This window comes from Pseudophryne corroboree, chromosome 6 (genome assembly GCF_028390025.1).
Source record: "Pseudophryne corroboree isolate aPseCor3 chromosome 6, aPseCor3.hap2, whole genome shotgun sequence".
Taxonomy (NCBI): Eukaryota; Metazoa; Chordata; class Amphibia; order Anura; family Myobatrachidae; genus Pseudophryne; species Pseudophryne corroboree.
In genome coordinates, this window is record NC_086449.1 from 620,914,431 (window position 1) to 620,928,454 (window position 14,024).

Sequence of the window (14,024 nt, forward strand, 5' to 3'; positions counted from 1 at the left end):
AAACCAGTTGATTTTGTTTTTAACTGTACTAGAATCTATATTTCATTTACTACAGCTATAGTCAATCCCTAGTGCAGCTATGGACTGTATATTTGTACTATCTGTCAAAAGTTGTAGAACACCCCCATTTTCCAGTGATTGACATTAATGCAATTCAATCCGGTGAAAAACTCGAATTGGTGTAATGGTAAGTGGTAAACTACAGTACTAGAGGTGAAAAAAAGCCAGAGTTTCCCCAAACTACATAATTACAGTCCAGGATTTAAGGATAACCATATTTTTTTCTGGGCCATAAAACACAGCCAGCGGACTATTGAAGACTGGAAGGAGGTTGATGGACCACTGAATCTGAAAATTTTGGCTCATCACACAGGGTTTATATATGAAGTTGAGTAGACAAAAGGATGTTTAACCAATGTACCTGGCTTATTTACTAAACAGCAGCTTACTAAACCATCACTTCCCGGCATGTTTTTCCCAAAATCTAAAAGGGCAATGCTTTTAAAAGCAAAACCCCATGTTTTACTATTTAAAGCATTGCCCTTTCATATCTCAGACAAAAAATGCCGGGAAGTGGCCTCTTAGTGAATATTTACTAAGCCTTGGAGAGAGATAAAGTGGACTGAGATAAAGTACCAGCCAATCTGATCCTAACTGTCATGTCACAGGCTGTGTTTGCAAAAGGACAGTTAGGAGCTGGTTGGCTGGTACTTTATCTCCGTCCACTTTATCGCCAGCCAAGGCTTAGTAAATAGACCCCTAAATCCCTGTGACACCAAGTGTCAAACATGGAGGAGGAAGTGTGATGGTCTGGGTCTGTTTTGCAGTATGCCAGTGTTGGTGACTTGCAAATTTTGCAGGGCCATGCAATACTGTCCAGTCCATGTCTAGTTGGTCAACGGTTTATCCTGCAGCAAGATAATGACCCACAACATACCTCCAGGCTATGTCAGAACTACCTACAGTATTGAGGAAAAAGACTAGACTAGAGGCTTTAAATCATGGAATGGCCAGCACAGTCTCCAGACTGACACCCCATTTAGCTGGTTTGGAATGCAGTGGACATAAGGGTGAAAGCAAAGCCACCTACATGTGCAACACATTTGTGGGAACGTCTGCAGCAGTATTGGGAACTTCACAAACAATATTTGGCGAATCCATTGTAGGAAGAATGCCACTAGTGTGATCGGTGGTTGTATCTGCAAACAGGCTACTATGAGTCGAAAATTTTAGATAACATTTAATTAATCACAATTTAATTATTATTTTTTTCCCATCTCAAATACATTGAAACCTTAAACAGTAAATTTCTTTAAAAAGTGGAAACATGGGGGTGTTCTAAAACCTTTGATTGGTAGTTTATAAGAGGCGGCATTCAGGTGCTCTCTGATCGTTTAACTGTTTGTCTACTTATGACTTGATACTTTAAGTGATTTATCCTGTTTTCTATGTAACTACCTCCTCCTTCCCCTGCAGTATGATGGTTTAGCTTAGTTTACTTTGCTTTTCATACATTACACTGGTATTGCCATTGCAGTAATGCAATATCTGACACCTCTATATCTCTGTTCTCAGGTAATGTTGTTTTTGGTGAACCAATCACAGCTAGTTTGGGCACAGAGGGAACACACTACTGGAGCAAGAACTGGGCTAAAGCTGCCGCCTTTGTGACCTCACCACCCCTGAGCCCTGATCCCACCACCCCTGACTACATTAACGCCCTTTTGGCAAGGTAAGCGGATATATTGCTAGTACCGGAAACAGTACTTACCCCTTCTCCCAAACCTTCACATTTAACAGTATATAAGGTGTAACACATCGAGGGGTGTATTGTCCTTGTGCCACTTATATTAGCATTTTTTATAAACCTTATACTAAGCACTAGCTGACCATGGGGGAAGCCAATTAGTCCTTTTCTATATGAGGTAACCTAACTCCACCACATTTCCGCCTAGTGGTCATAACAGTGCATCTATTCTTTACCTTTCTGTATCCCTGCTAGGTGAAACGGGTGCATACTAAAAAAATATTCATATTGGTAGAACAATCATCTTTAATGTAGGCTACTTTGAACTGTATAAATGAAAGGTTAGACTGAGAGCAATGTAATGGAATGTACAGTATGACAATCTCTGTGCATGCTGTATGAGCACCTGTGCCAGAGGCCTCTGCCATGTCTGATCCTTGGTCACATGATGTAGCTGCACCAGCAGGCATAGGATCTAGTGATCGGTGTACTCTCATTCCCTGCAAAACTAGTGTATCTAACATTCTCTCTTTAGGAGCAACGTATTGTTGCATGACTGCAGGCTTTGATCATAATACAAATTTAATTTTGACATTCTCTTCAATATACTATTGTCTCTGAAGTTTATTTCTAGTACAGAACAATAGTAAAGCTTATTTGCAAACCGTGCACAAATTGCACTAAATCATAGTCTGCCCCTTTTTTGACCTTATAGTCACCACAAACCCTATTTGTTCTTAGTTCTTTGTAAGGATAGCCTTACGTTTATCCCTAGTATGTTTAAATTACTGTACTGTCTGATGGGAGGCTATTCCACTTGTCCACTACCCTTTCTGTAAAGTAATTTTTCCTCAAGTGTCACGTGCATGTCCTCGTGTTCTAATGTTTCCCTCCTGTACCTTGTTAAAACCCTATATCTGAAAGTTTGTATCATGTCCCCCCTCTCCCTTCTCTGCTACAAATTATACAAGATAAGATGTTTTAGTCTTTCTGGGTATGTTTTGTGATGTAGGCCATGCACCATTTTAGTTGCTCTTCTTTGTACAGTCTCCAATGTATTTATATCCTTCTGGAGATACCACCTCAAGAACTGAACACAGTATTCTAGATGAGGCCGTACCAGTGACGTATACAGTGCCATTATTACTTCTTTCTGCTGCTGATTCCTCGCCCAGTGCAACCAAGCATCTGACTTACCTTCCTCATTGATTTGTCACATTGCTTACCTGCCTTTAAGTTCCCTGAAATAGTTACTCCTAGATCCCTTTACTCCGCAGTAGTTTCCACTATAGTGCCATTAATACTATATTTAGCCTTTGGGTTTTTGAGACCCAAGTGCATGATTTAGCATTTTTAGGCATTAAACTGTAGTTGCCACATTCTTGACCATTCATCTAGGCTACCTAGATCATCAATCATTTGTTTTACCCCTCCTGGGGGTAAATTTACTAAGGTGGGAGTTTTTTAGAACTGGTGATGTTGCCCATAGCAACCAATCCAATTCTATCTATCTTCTAGAAGCAGCTAGATAAATGTTAAGTGGAATCTCATTGGTTGCTGTGGACAATATCTCCACTTCTGAAAACCTCACACCTTAGTAAATATACCCCATGGTGTCTACCCTGTTGTATACCTTTGTGTCATCTGCAAAAAGGCATATGTTCCCTTTAATGCCATTTTGCAATCTCACCAATAAAGATAATAAAGAGCACTGGCCCAAGTACAGATTCCTGGGGCACTCCACTGGTAACATTTCCCTCCTGTCAATCCTCTCCATTTACTACAACATTCTGTTTTCTATCCTGCAACCAAGATTTTATGCCTTGAGGACTGAGGTTGGGAAGCACGGATTTAAAGAGTGTTTCTCTGACGTCCTAGTGGATGCTGGGAACTCCGTAAGGACCATGGGGAATAGCGGCTCCGCAGGAGACTGGGCACAAAAGTAAAAGCTTTTAGGTCACCTGGTGTGCACTGGCTCCTCCCCCTATGACCCTCCTCCAAGCCTCAGTTAGATTTTTGTGCCCGGCCGAGAAGGGTGCATGCTAGGTAGCTCTCCAGAGCTGCTTAGAGTAAAAGTTCTAAATAGGTTTTTTTATTTTCAGTGAGACCTGCTGGCAACAGGCTCACTGCATCGTGGGACTAAGGGGAGAAGAAGCGAACTCACCTGACTGCAGAGTGGATTGGGCTTCTTGGCTACTGGACATTAGCTCCAGAGGGACGATCACAGGTTCAGCCTGGATGGGTCCCGGAGCCGCGCCGCCGGCCCCCTTACAGAGCCAGAAGAGCGAAGAGGTCCGGAAAAATCGGCGGCAGAAGACGTTCCTGTCTTCAATAAGGTAGCGCACAGCACTGCAGCTGTGCGTCATTGCTCTCAGCACACTTCACACTCCGGTCACTGAGGGTGCAGGGCGCTGGGGGGGGAGCGCCCTGAGACGCAATAAAACATGTTTAAACCTTATATGGCTAAAGAAATACATCACATATAGCTCCTGGGCTATATGGATGCATTTCACCCCTGCCAGTTTTCCTAAAAAAAAAGCGGGAGAAAAGGCCGCCGTGAAGGGGGCGGAGCCTATCTCCTCAGCACACAAGCGCCATTTTCCCTCACAGTTCCGCTGGAAGGAAGGCTCCCAGACTCTCCCCTGCAGTCCTGCTACAGAATCAGGGTAAAACAAGAGAGGGGGGGCACTAATTGGCAGAAAATACATATATAGCAGCTATAGAAGGGAGAAACACTTATATAAGGTTATCCCTGCATATATATATATAGCGCTCTGGTGTGTGCTGGCAAACTCTCCCTCTGTCTCCCCAAAGGGCTCGTGGGGTCCTGTCCTCTATCAGAGCATTCCCTGTGTGTGTGCTGTGTGTCGGTACGATTGTGTCGACATGTATGAGGAGGAAAATGATGTGGAGGCGGAGCAATTGCCTGTAATAGTGATGTCACCCCCTAGGGAGTCGACACCTGACTGGATGGTCGTATGGAAGGAATTACGTGACAGTGTCAGCACTTTGCAAAAAACTGTTGACGACATGAGACAGCCGACAAATCAGTTAGTGCCTGTCCAGGCGTCTCAAACACCGTCAGGGGCTCTAAAGCGCCCGTTACCTCAGATGGTCGACACAGACCCAGACACGGATACTGACTCCAGTGTCGACAGTGACGAGACAAACGTAATGTCCACTAGGGCCACACGTTACATGATCACGGCAATGAAGGAGGCTTTGAACATTTCTGATACTACAAGTACCACAAAAAAGGGTATTATGTGGGGTGTGAAAAAACTACCCATAGTTTTTCCTGAATCAGATGAATTAAATGAGGTGTGTGACAAAGCGTGGGTTTCCCCCGATAAAAAACTGCTGATTTCTAATAAATTATTGGCATTATACCCTTTCCCGCCAGAGGTTAGGGCGCGTTGGGAAACACCCCCTAGGGTAGATAAGGCGCTCACACGCTTATCAAAACAAGTGGCGTTACCGTCTCCTGATACGGCCGCCCTCAAGGAACCAGCTGATAGAAAGCTGGAAAATATCCTAAAAGGTATATACACACAAACTGGTGTTATACTACGACCAGCAATCGCCTCAGCCTGGATGTGCAGTGCTGGAGTGGCTTGGTCGGATTCCCTGACTGAAAATATTGATACCCTGGATAGGGACAGTATATTATTGACTATAGAGCATTTAAAGGATGCATTACTATATATGCGAGATGCACAGAGGGATATTTGCACCCTGGCATCAAGAGTAAGTGCGTTGTCCATTTCTGCCAGAAGAAGTTTATGGACACGACAGTGGTCAGGTGATGCGGATTCAAAACGGCATATGGAAGTTTTGCCGTATAAAGGGGAGGAGTTATTTGGGGTCGGTCTATCAGACCTGGTGGCCACGGCTGGGAAATCCACCTTTTTACCCCAGGTCACCTCTCAGCAGAAAAAGACACCGTCTTTTCAAACTCAGTCCTTTCGTCCCCATAAGGGCAAGCGGGCAAAAGGCCACTCATTTCTGCCCCGGGGCAGAGGAAGGGGAAAAAGACTGCAGCAAGCAGCCTCTTCCCAGGATCAGAAGCCCTCCCCCGCTTCTGCCAAGTCTTCAGCATGACGCTGGGGCTTTACAGGCGGACTCAGGCACGGTGGGGGCCCGTCTCAAAAATTTCAACGCGCAGTGGGCTCACTCGCTAGTGGACCCCTGGATCCTGCAGGTAGTATCACAGGGGTACAAACTGGAATTCGAGACGTCTCCCCCTCGCCGGTTCCTGAAGTCTGCTCTACCAACGTCTCCCTCCGACAGGGAGGCAGTATTGGAAGCTATTCACAAGCTGTATTCCCAGCAGGTGATAATCAAGGTACCCCTCCTACAACAGGGAAAGGGGTATTATTCCACGCTGTTTGTGGTACCGAAGCCGGACGGCTCGGTGAGACCGATTTTAAATCTAAAATCATTGAACACTTACATAAAAAGGTTCAAATTTAAGATGGAATCACTCAGAGCAGTGATAGCAAACCTGGAAGAAGGGGACTATATGGTGTCTCTGGACATCAAAGATGCTTATCTCCATGTCCCAATCTACCCTTCTCACCAAGGGTACCTCAGGTTTGTGGTACAGAACTGTCATTATCAGTTTCAGACGCTGCCGTTTGGGTTGTCCACGGCACCACGGGTCTTTACCAAGGTAATGGCCGAAATGATGATTCTTCTTCGAAGAAAAGGCGTCTTAATTATCCCTTACTTGGACGATCTCCTGATAAGGGCAAGGTCCAGGGAACAGTTAGAGGTCGGAGTAGCACTATCTCAGGTGGTGCTACGTCAGCACGGGTGGATTCTAAATATTCCAAAATCGCAGCTGATTCCAACAACACGTCTACTGTTCCTAGGGATGATTCTGGACACAGTCCAGAAAAAGGTGTTTCTCCCGGAGGAGAAGGCCAGGGAGTTATCCGAGCTAGTCAGGAACCTCCTGAAACCAGGACAAGTGTCAGTGCATCAATGCACAAGGGTCCTGGGAAAGATGGTGGCTTCTTACGAAGCGATTCCATTCGGAAGATTCCATGCAAGAACGTTTCAGTGGGATCTGCTGGACAAATGGTCCGGATCGCATCTTCAGATGCATCAGCGGATAACCCTATCTCCAAGGACAAGGGTGTCTCTCCTGTGGTGGTTGCAGAGTGCTCATCTTCTAGAGGGCCGCAGATTCGGCATTCAGGACTGGATTCTGGTGACCACGGATGCCAGCCTGAGAGGCTGGGGAGCAGTCACACAGGGAAGAAACTTCCAGGGCTTGTGGTCAAGCATGGAAACGTCTCTTCACATAAATATCCTGGAACTAAGGGCAATTTACAATGCCCTAAGTCAAGCAAGGCCTCTGCTTCAGGGTCAGTCGGTTTTGATCCAATCGGACAACATCACGGCAGTCGCCCACGTAAACAGACAGGGCGGCACAAGAAGCAGGAGGGCAATGGCAGAAGCTGCAAGAATTCTTCGCTGGGCGGAAAATCATGTGACAGCACTGTCAGCGGTGTTCATTCCGGGAGTGGACAACTGGGAAGCAGACTTCCTCAGCAGACACGACCTCCACCCGGGGGAGTGGGGACTTCACCCAGAAGTCTTCCACGTGATTGTAAACCGTTGGGAAAAACCAAAGGTGGACATGATGGCGTCTCGTCTCAACAAGAAACTAGACAGATATTGCGCCAGGTCAAGGGACCCTCAGGCAATAGCGGTGGATGCTCTGGTAACACCGTGGGTGTACCAGTCAGTGTATGTGTTCCCTCCTCTGCCTCTCATACCCAAAGTACTGAGAATCATAAGAAGGAGAGGAGTAAGAACTATACTCGTGGCTCCGGATTGGCCAAGAAGGACTTGGTACCCGGAACTTCAAGAGATGCTCACGGAGGACCCGTGGCCTCTACCTCTCAGAAAGGACCTGCTCCAGCAGGGACCTTGTCTGTTTCAAGACTTACCGCGGCTGCGTTTGACGGCATGGAGGTTGAACGCCGGATCCTGAAGGAAAAAGGCATTCCAGATGAAGTCATCCCTACCCTGGTCAAGGCCAGAAAGGATGTAACCGCAAAACATTATCACCGCATTTGGCGGAAATATATTGCGTGGTGTGAGGCCAAGAAGGCCCCTACAGAGGAATTTCAACTGGGTCGTTTCCTGCATTTCCTGCAAACAGGACTATCTATGGGCCTAAAATTAGGGTCCATTAAGGTTCAAATTTCGGCCCTGTCAATCTTCTTCCAAAAAGAACTGGCTTCAGTGCCTGAAGTTCAGACGTTTGTCAAAGGGGTACTGCATATACAGCCTCCTTTTGTGCCTCCAGTGGCACCTTGGGATCTCAATGTAGTGTTGAGTCTCCTAAAATCACATTGGTTTGAACCACTCACCACTGTGGAATTGAAATATCTCACATGGAAAGTGGTCATGCTGTTAGCCCTGGCTTCAGCCAGGCGTGTCTCTAAATTGGCGGCTTTATCATATAAAAGCCCTTACCTAATTTTTCATTCAGACAGGGCAGAACTGAGGACTCGCCCTCAATTTCTCCCTAAGGTGGTTTCAGCGTTTCACATGAACCAGCCTATTGTGGTACCTGCGGCGACTAGGGACTTGGAGGACTCCAAGTTGCTGGACGTAGTCAGGGCCCTGAAAATATATGTTTCCAGGACGGCTGGAGTCAGAAAATCTGACTCGCTGTTTATCCTGTATGCACCCAACAAGCTGGGTGCTCCTGCTTCTAAGCAGACAATTGCTCGTTGGATTTGTAGTACAATTCAGCTTGCACATTCTGTGGCAGGCCTGCCACAGCCAAAATCTGTAAAAGCCCATTCCACAAGAAAAGTGGGCTCATCTTGGGCGGCTGCCCGAGGGGTCTCGGCTTTACAACTTTGCCGAGCAGCTACTTGGTCAGGGGCAAACACGTTTGCTAAATTTTACAAATTCGATACCCTGGCTGAGGAGGACCTGGAGTTCTCTCATTCGGTGCTGCAGAGTCATCCGCACTCTCCCGCCCGTTTGGGAGCTTTGGTATAATCCCCATGGTCCTTACGGAGTTCCCAGCATCCACTAGGACGTCCGAAAATAAAAATTTACTTACCGATAATTCTATTTCTCATAGTCCGTAGTGGATGCTGGGCGCCCATCCCAAGTGCGGATTGTCTGCAATACTTGTATATAGTTATTGTTACAAAAATCGGGTTGTTTATTGTTGTGAGCTATCTTTTCAGAGGCTCCTACGTTTATCATACTGTTAACTGGGTTCAGATCACAAGTTGTACGGTGTGATTGGTGTGGCTGGTATGAGTCTTACCCGGGATTCAAGATCCTTCCTTATTATGTACGCTCGTCCGGGCACAGTATCCTAACTGAGGCTTGGAGGAGGGTCATAGGGGGAGGAGCCAGTGCACACCAGGTGACCTAAAAGCTTTTACTTTTGTGGCCAGTCTCCTGCGGAGCCGCTATTCCCCATGGTCCTTACGGAGTTCCCAGCATCCACTACGGACTATGAGAAATAGAATTATCGGTAAGTAAATTCTTATTTTCCATCAATTTCCCTGCTACTGATGCAAGGCTCATTGGTTGGTAGTTACTTGCCTCTACCTTGCTTCCACTTTTGTGCAGTGGAACTACACTCACTCTTTTTTAGTCCTCTGAAATTACTTCTGTTGCTAGTGACTGGTTAAATAATTCTGTTAATGATGTAACTAGCACCCCTTTAAGCTGTCTCGGCATACCTACCAACAGGATCCAGCAGTCGAAATACTGACACCGGAATCCCGACTGCATTCCAGTGGGGTTAGGCTGCGGGGAGGGAGGATTAGGTTTAGGCTTGGGGGCGGGGGGGGTTTAGGGTTAGGCTGCGGGAACGGGGGGGGGGGTTAGAGTTAGGCTGTAGGGGGATGAGGGTTAAGTTTAGGCTGCGGGAAGGGAGGGTTTCTGGACATTAGATAGTTACCTTTTCCCTGTTGGGATTCTCAATATCGGGATGCTGCAGTCAGTATTTTGACTGCCGGCATATTGAACCCAACCCCTGCCAACATGACTCATTCCAGAAGGGACAAAATGCTCTGTTCCCTTTACTTCCCTCTTAATTTAGGATTGCCATCACCTGTTTTGAACAGGTTACTTAATAACGAAGGTGTGTCACCACAGGTGAATGCAATCATAAATTTAAGAAGGAAGTCCAGGAACAGAGCATTTTGTCCCTCCTGTTGGAAGGTATGCTTTTAGTATCCTTGGATATTTATCCAATCTGCTGCCTTTGATTTATCCACTTTCAGTATTGAGAGTTCTGTTAGGACCTTGTCCTATGTACTTGTATCTACCTCATTTTTATGAATATACTTGTAACTAAACTATGGCCCCTTCCCCTCTCTAGCAGTAGTGAATACTGGTCAAAAATAATAATTAAGATCTATTACATTGTCTCCCTCAACAAGACTCTCTCTCTCGTCTTATTACTTTTGTTTTTCTCTTATACCTAAAAATAAAAAGGCATTGCCCCCTTACCCACTGACTGGGCCATCTTCTCTGCAGCTTGTGCCCTTTGCACATGGATCTGATTACCTTCTTAGCCTCATTCTGTCTGACAAGATACGCCTCTTTGTCCTCATTATTCTTTCTCTGCTTGTATTTCCTAAAATCTATTTTCTTGCTTTCACAATACTGGCTGCTACTAATGGTAAACTTTTTTAAAGTTAATGTGGCCAGCAACTAAATATACAGCATTACACAATCCAATTTGCAGTAAAACAAACGAAACAAAAAAAAAACCAGACCGTCACACCATTCCTCTGAGAATAGCAGATGATATTATTGTTGGACAGTAGACCATTCACATGGTTTTATCATTGGTTGGGAATACCATACAGCTGCAGGCATTGGTCTGTGCTGCAGAAATGTTGTAGTACACGCAAATATGTTTATTGTGAAACAATTTACCAGAGGTTCTTTGCTGCCACCTGGTGGTTGTATGTTATTATTGTTGTCAATGAAAGATTGTAAGGAAACTGTTGGAGGTAGGCATCCTGATGATTTGGTTAGTTTTATCTTGTGCTAAGTGTTGTAAATGCACTTTGCATTGCACAGTGGTTAAGAAGAACATTTTTTGGGATGAATCAATATTCACAAGACTACAACTTGTTATTCACTATGTAACTGTGCGATCACTGCGTCCTAGTGAATTGCTAAACTGCACGCTTGTAAATGGCGCCCATATGGGTAAGCACCAATGTGTGGTAGATTACCAAGTTGTATGGTTTTTATTACAGAAACATAAGTATATTTTGCCATTCCTTTTCTTTAACAGTTTCCCAAAATCCGCCATTACAGTACAGGTTTTATGGATATACATGCTTGAGTCCAGATGGTTAAATCAAATGAATTGAGGTACTAATTTATGCTTAGTACACACTAGACCAGTGATGGGGGACCCTTTGCACTCCAGCTGTTGTTGAATTACACATCCCAGCATGCCCTGCTACAGTTTTGCTATTTGGTCATGCTAAAACTGCAGCAGGGCATGCTAGGATGTATAGTTCAACAACAGCTGGAGTGCCAAAGGTTCCCCATCACTGCACTAGACTATCCTGCATTGTGGCCATCGGAGTGATATGTTAGTCTGCTGTACACACTGAATGATATATTGCGCGATATATCGTTCAGTGGCCACATCCAGGAGCATGCTGTCATTAAAGATATATCTCCTGATCTGCCTGTCTGCAAGTCGATCAGCAGATGCGAGGAACACAGGAGCGTGCATTAGTGTGTACACACTAGATCATTTGGACGATTTGTTGTTCCAATTTGCCTCAAAACAACAAATCATCCAATATATCGTCTAGTGTGTACCCAGCTTAAGTCACCTGTGCTCAAGCATGGGTATCCTTAAAACCTGGACTGTAGTGGCGGAGTTTGGCAAACTGCTTTAACACCATAGTAGTTGATCTGGATCACAAGTCGCTGTCTGCTTTTATATAAACAGTATTATATTGCATAGCACCCGACAAGGGGGGTAATTCTGAGTTGGTCGCAGCAGCAAGTTTGTTAGCAATTGGGCAAAACCATGTGCACTGCAGGGAGAGAAGATGTAACATGTGCAGAGAGAGTTAGATTTGGGTGGGTTATTTTGTTTCTGTGCAGGGTAAATACTGGCTGCTTTATTTTTCCACTGCAATTTAGATTTCAGCTTGATTACACCCAACCCAAATTTAACTCTCTCTGCACATGTTACATCTGACCCACCTGCAGTGCACATGGTTTTGCCCAACTGCTAACAAAATTGCTGCTGCGATCAACTCTGAATTACCCCCAAGGGGACAACACTAGCTCAATAATCATGTCTCTCAGTGGTAGTATGCAGAAGAGCATCCCTGAACACACTGCACATCAGGCTTTGAAGTGGATATTGAATATCCATCACAGGGCAAGGCCACACAGCATGCTACCCGCCACCCTCAAACTGCGATCACGCTCTAATTGTGATCGTGCCACAATTAGAGCGTGGTCGCAGAAGCTATGGAAGCCTCCTGTCAGCGCAGCCTGGCTGCGGTAGCAGGAGTCCCGCGTCCATTTATTAGATTAGAGCCGTGATGTCGTCAAACGCAGCCGCTCCGAAAATGCTGCCGACATGCCCCCATTTCCACGGCAGCGCCCCGCAAATGCTCTATCGCCGCCCTCGCCTAGCGAATGTCTCTGCCTGTTAATGTGACTGGACCGCTGGACTGATTTACTGCTAATCTCAAAAAATGCCGGTGCATCAGGTTTGTGATGCGGCCTGAATTAGACACATTGTCTTGTCTGATGCAATGAGATTTCCATTATATGTCCCCTTACAACAATATAGGAACACAGTCCATAGAAATGAAAACCAGTTTTGTATATTGTGTTTACTAATACTGTACTTCAGGATTTATAGCTGAGGTTGAACTGACAATTGTGCTGTCTCCACAGTGGTGATCTCCAGGTGTCTGGCAGTGCACACACTACATTCAGCACAGCACAGAAGGCGATCGGAAAGGATAACTTCACCTTAATTCCTGAGGGGACAAATGGTATCGAAGAAAGAATGTCTGTCATCTGGGACAAGGCAGTGGTAAGAATGGGGCAGACGTCTCAATGGAAACTCAAAATATAAATGTTTAAATGGTCATTGTTGATTTTAAAATGAATACAAGTAGGACATTAATATGTATGTAAGCATCACAACAGTGTACATAGGCATATTATTGCAGGCAAAATTCTATATGTATTTTAAATACACTGGACTGATATGAAGAACTTGGTTGGCAGATGTCCGTAGGTTTCTTTGGAAAAAAATAAATAAATATGAGTAGAGATAACCTCTAAAATAAGTGTGCTGTCTGGGCTTCATCCTCATATCCTTCTTTTCTTACCATGTATAGTACCAAATCTCTCATCCTGGACTACTGCAACCTCCTTCCATCTGCCCTGCCTTTCCCACTTTAATCTATCCTTAATGCTGCTGCTCTGCATCAGTCTCCCATGTCTGAAAACTGGCTCCCTATCCACCACAGAGTACAGTTTAAACTTCTTGCCCTCACATATAAAGCATTCAATCACTTCTCTCTCTCTCTCCTCCCCCCTCCCCCCTACATCTCCAACCTATTTTCTGTTCATACTACTCATTCCTGCATCCAAGACTTCTCCCATGCTGCCACACTGCTATGGAACTCACTACCTCACCCCGAGCCTCTTCCCCCATCTACACCATCCATGAGTCCTTAAGACTCCCTTCTTCACTGAAGCCCATCAGACACTCTGACTACCCACCTACTCGCTTTCTCAGTTCTCCCTCTTGTTTACACCACTCTTTTTCTCCAAATGTCTGATTTCTTCTCCTACAGTAAGCTGCAGCTTTGTGCACATACAAGTGAGAGAGGAAGTGTGCTTGGATAACATGAAAAATCTATATTTTGCTTTCATTTAGGCTACAGGCAAAATGGATGAAAACCAGTTTGTTGCAGTAACCAGCACCAACGCTGCCAAGATCTTCAACCTCTACCCCAGGAAAGGGAGAATAGCAGTGGGATCTGACAGTGACCTGGTCATCTGGGATCCAGATGCAGTGAAAATTGTTTCTGCTAAAAGCCATCATTCTGTAAGTTATATGGAACACAAGGACTGTCAGACTGAAAGATTGGGATAAAACACAAAATGCCGTACACCGCGGTAATTTAGTGCATCACTAATGTATTGGCCTGTTTTAAGACAAAGCACTAATGATCTAATTGGATGACAATGTGCCTTGGAGCTGTCCAGC

The 14,024-nt window shown here is 45.1% G+C and overlaps 1 protein-coding gene across 2 annotated transcripts in view; it reads left to right on the plus strand.

Moving 5' to 3' along the window:
• DPYSL3 (dihydropyrimidinase like 3) overlaps window positions 1-14,024 on the plus strand; it is a 319,685-nt gene that overhangs the window by 288,977 nt on the left and 16,684 nt on the right. For both annotated transcript variants that reach the window (XM_063928096.1, XM_063928097.1), the window contains exons 9-11: window positions 1,576-1,732; window positions 12,695-12,836; window positions 13,692-13,862. In XM_063928096.1, the coding sequence (XP_063784166.1) occupies window positions 1,576-1,732; window positions 12,695-12,836; window positions 13,692-13,862 (470 nt within the window). The remainder of the gene's footprint in view (window positions 1-1,575; window positions 1,733-12,694; window positions 12,837-13,691; window positions 13,863-14,024) is intronic.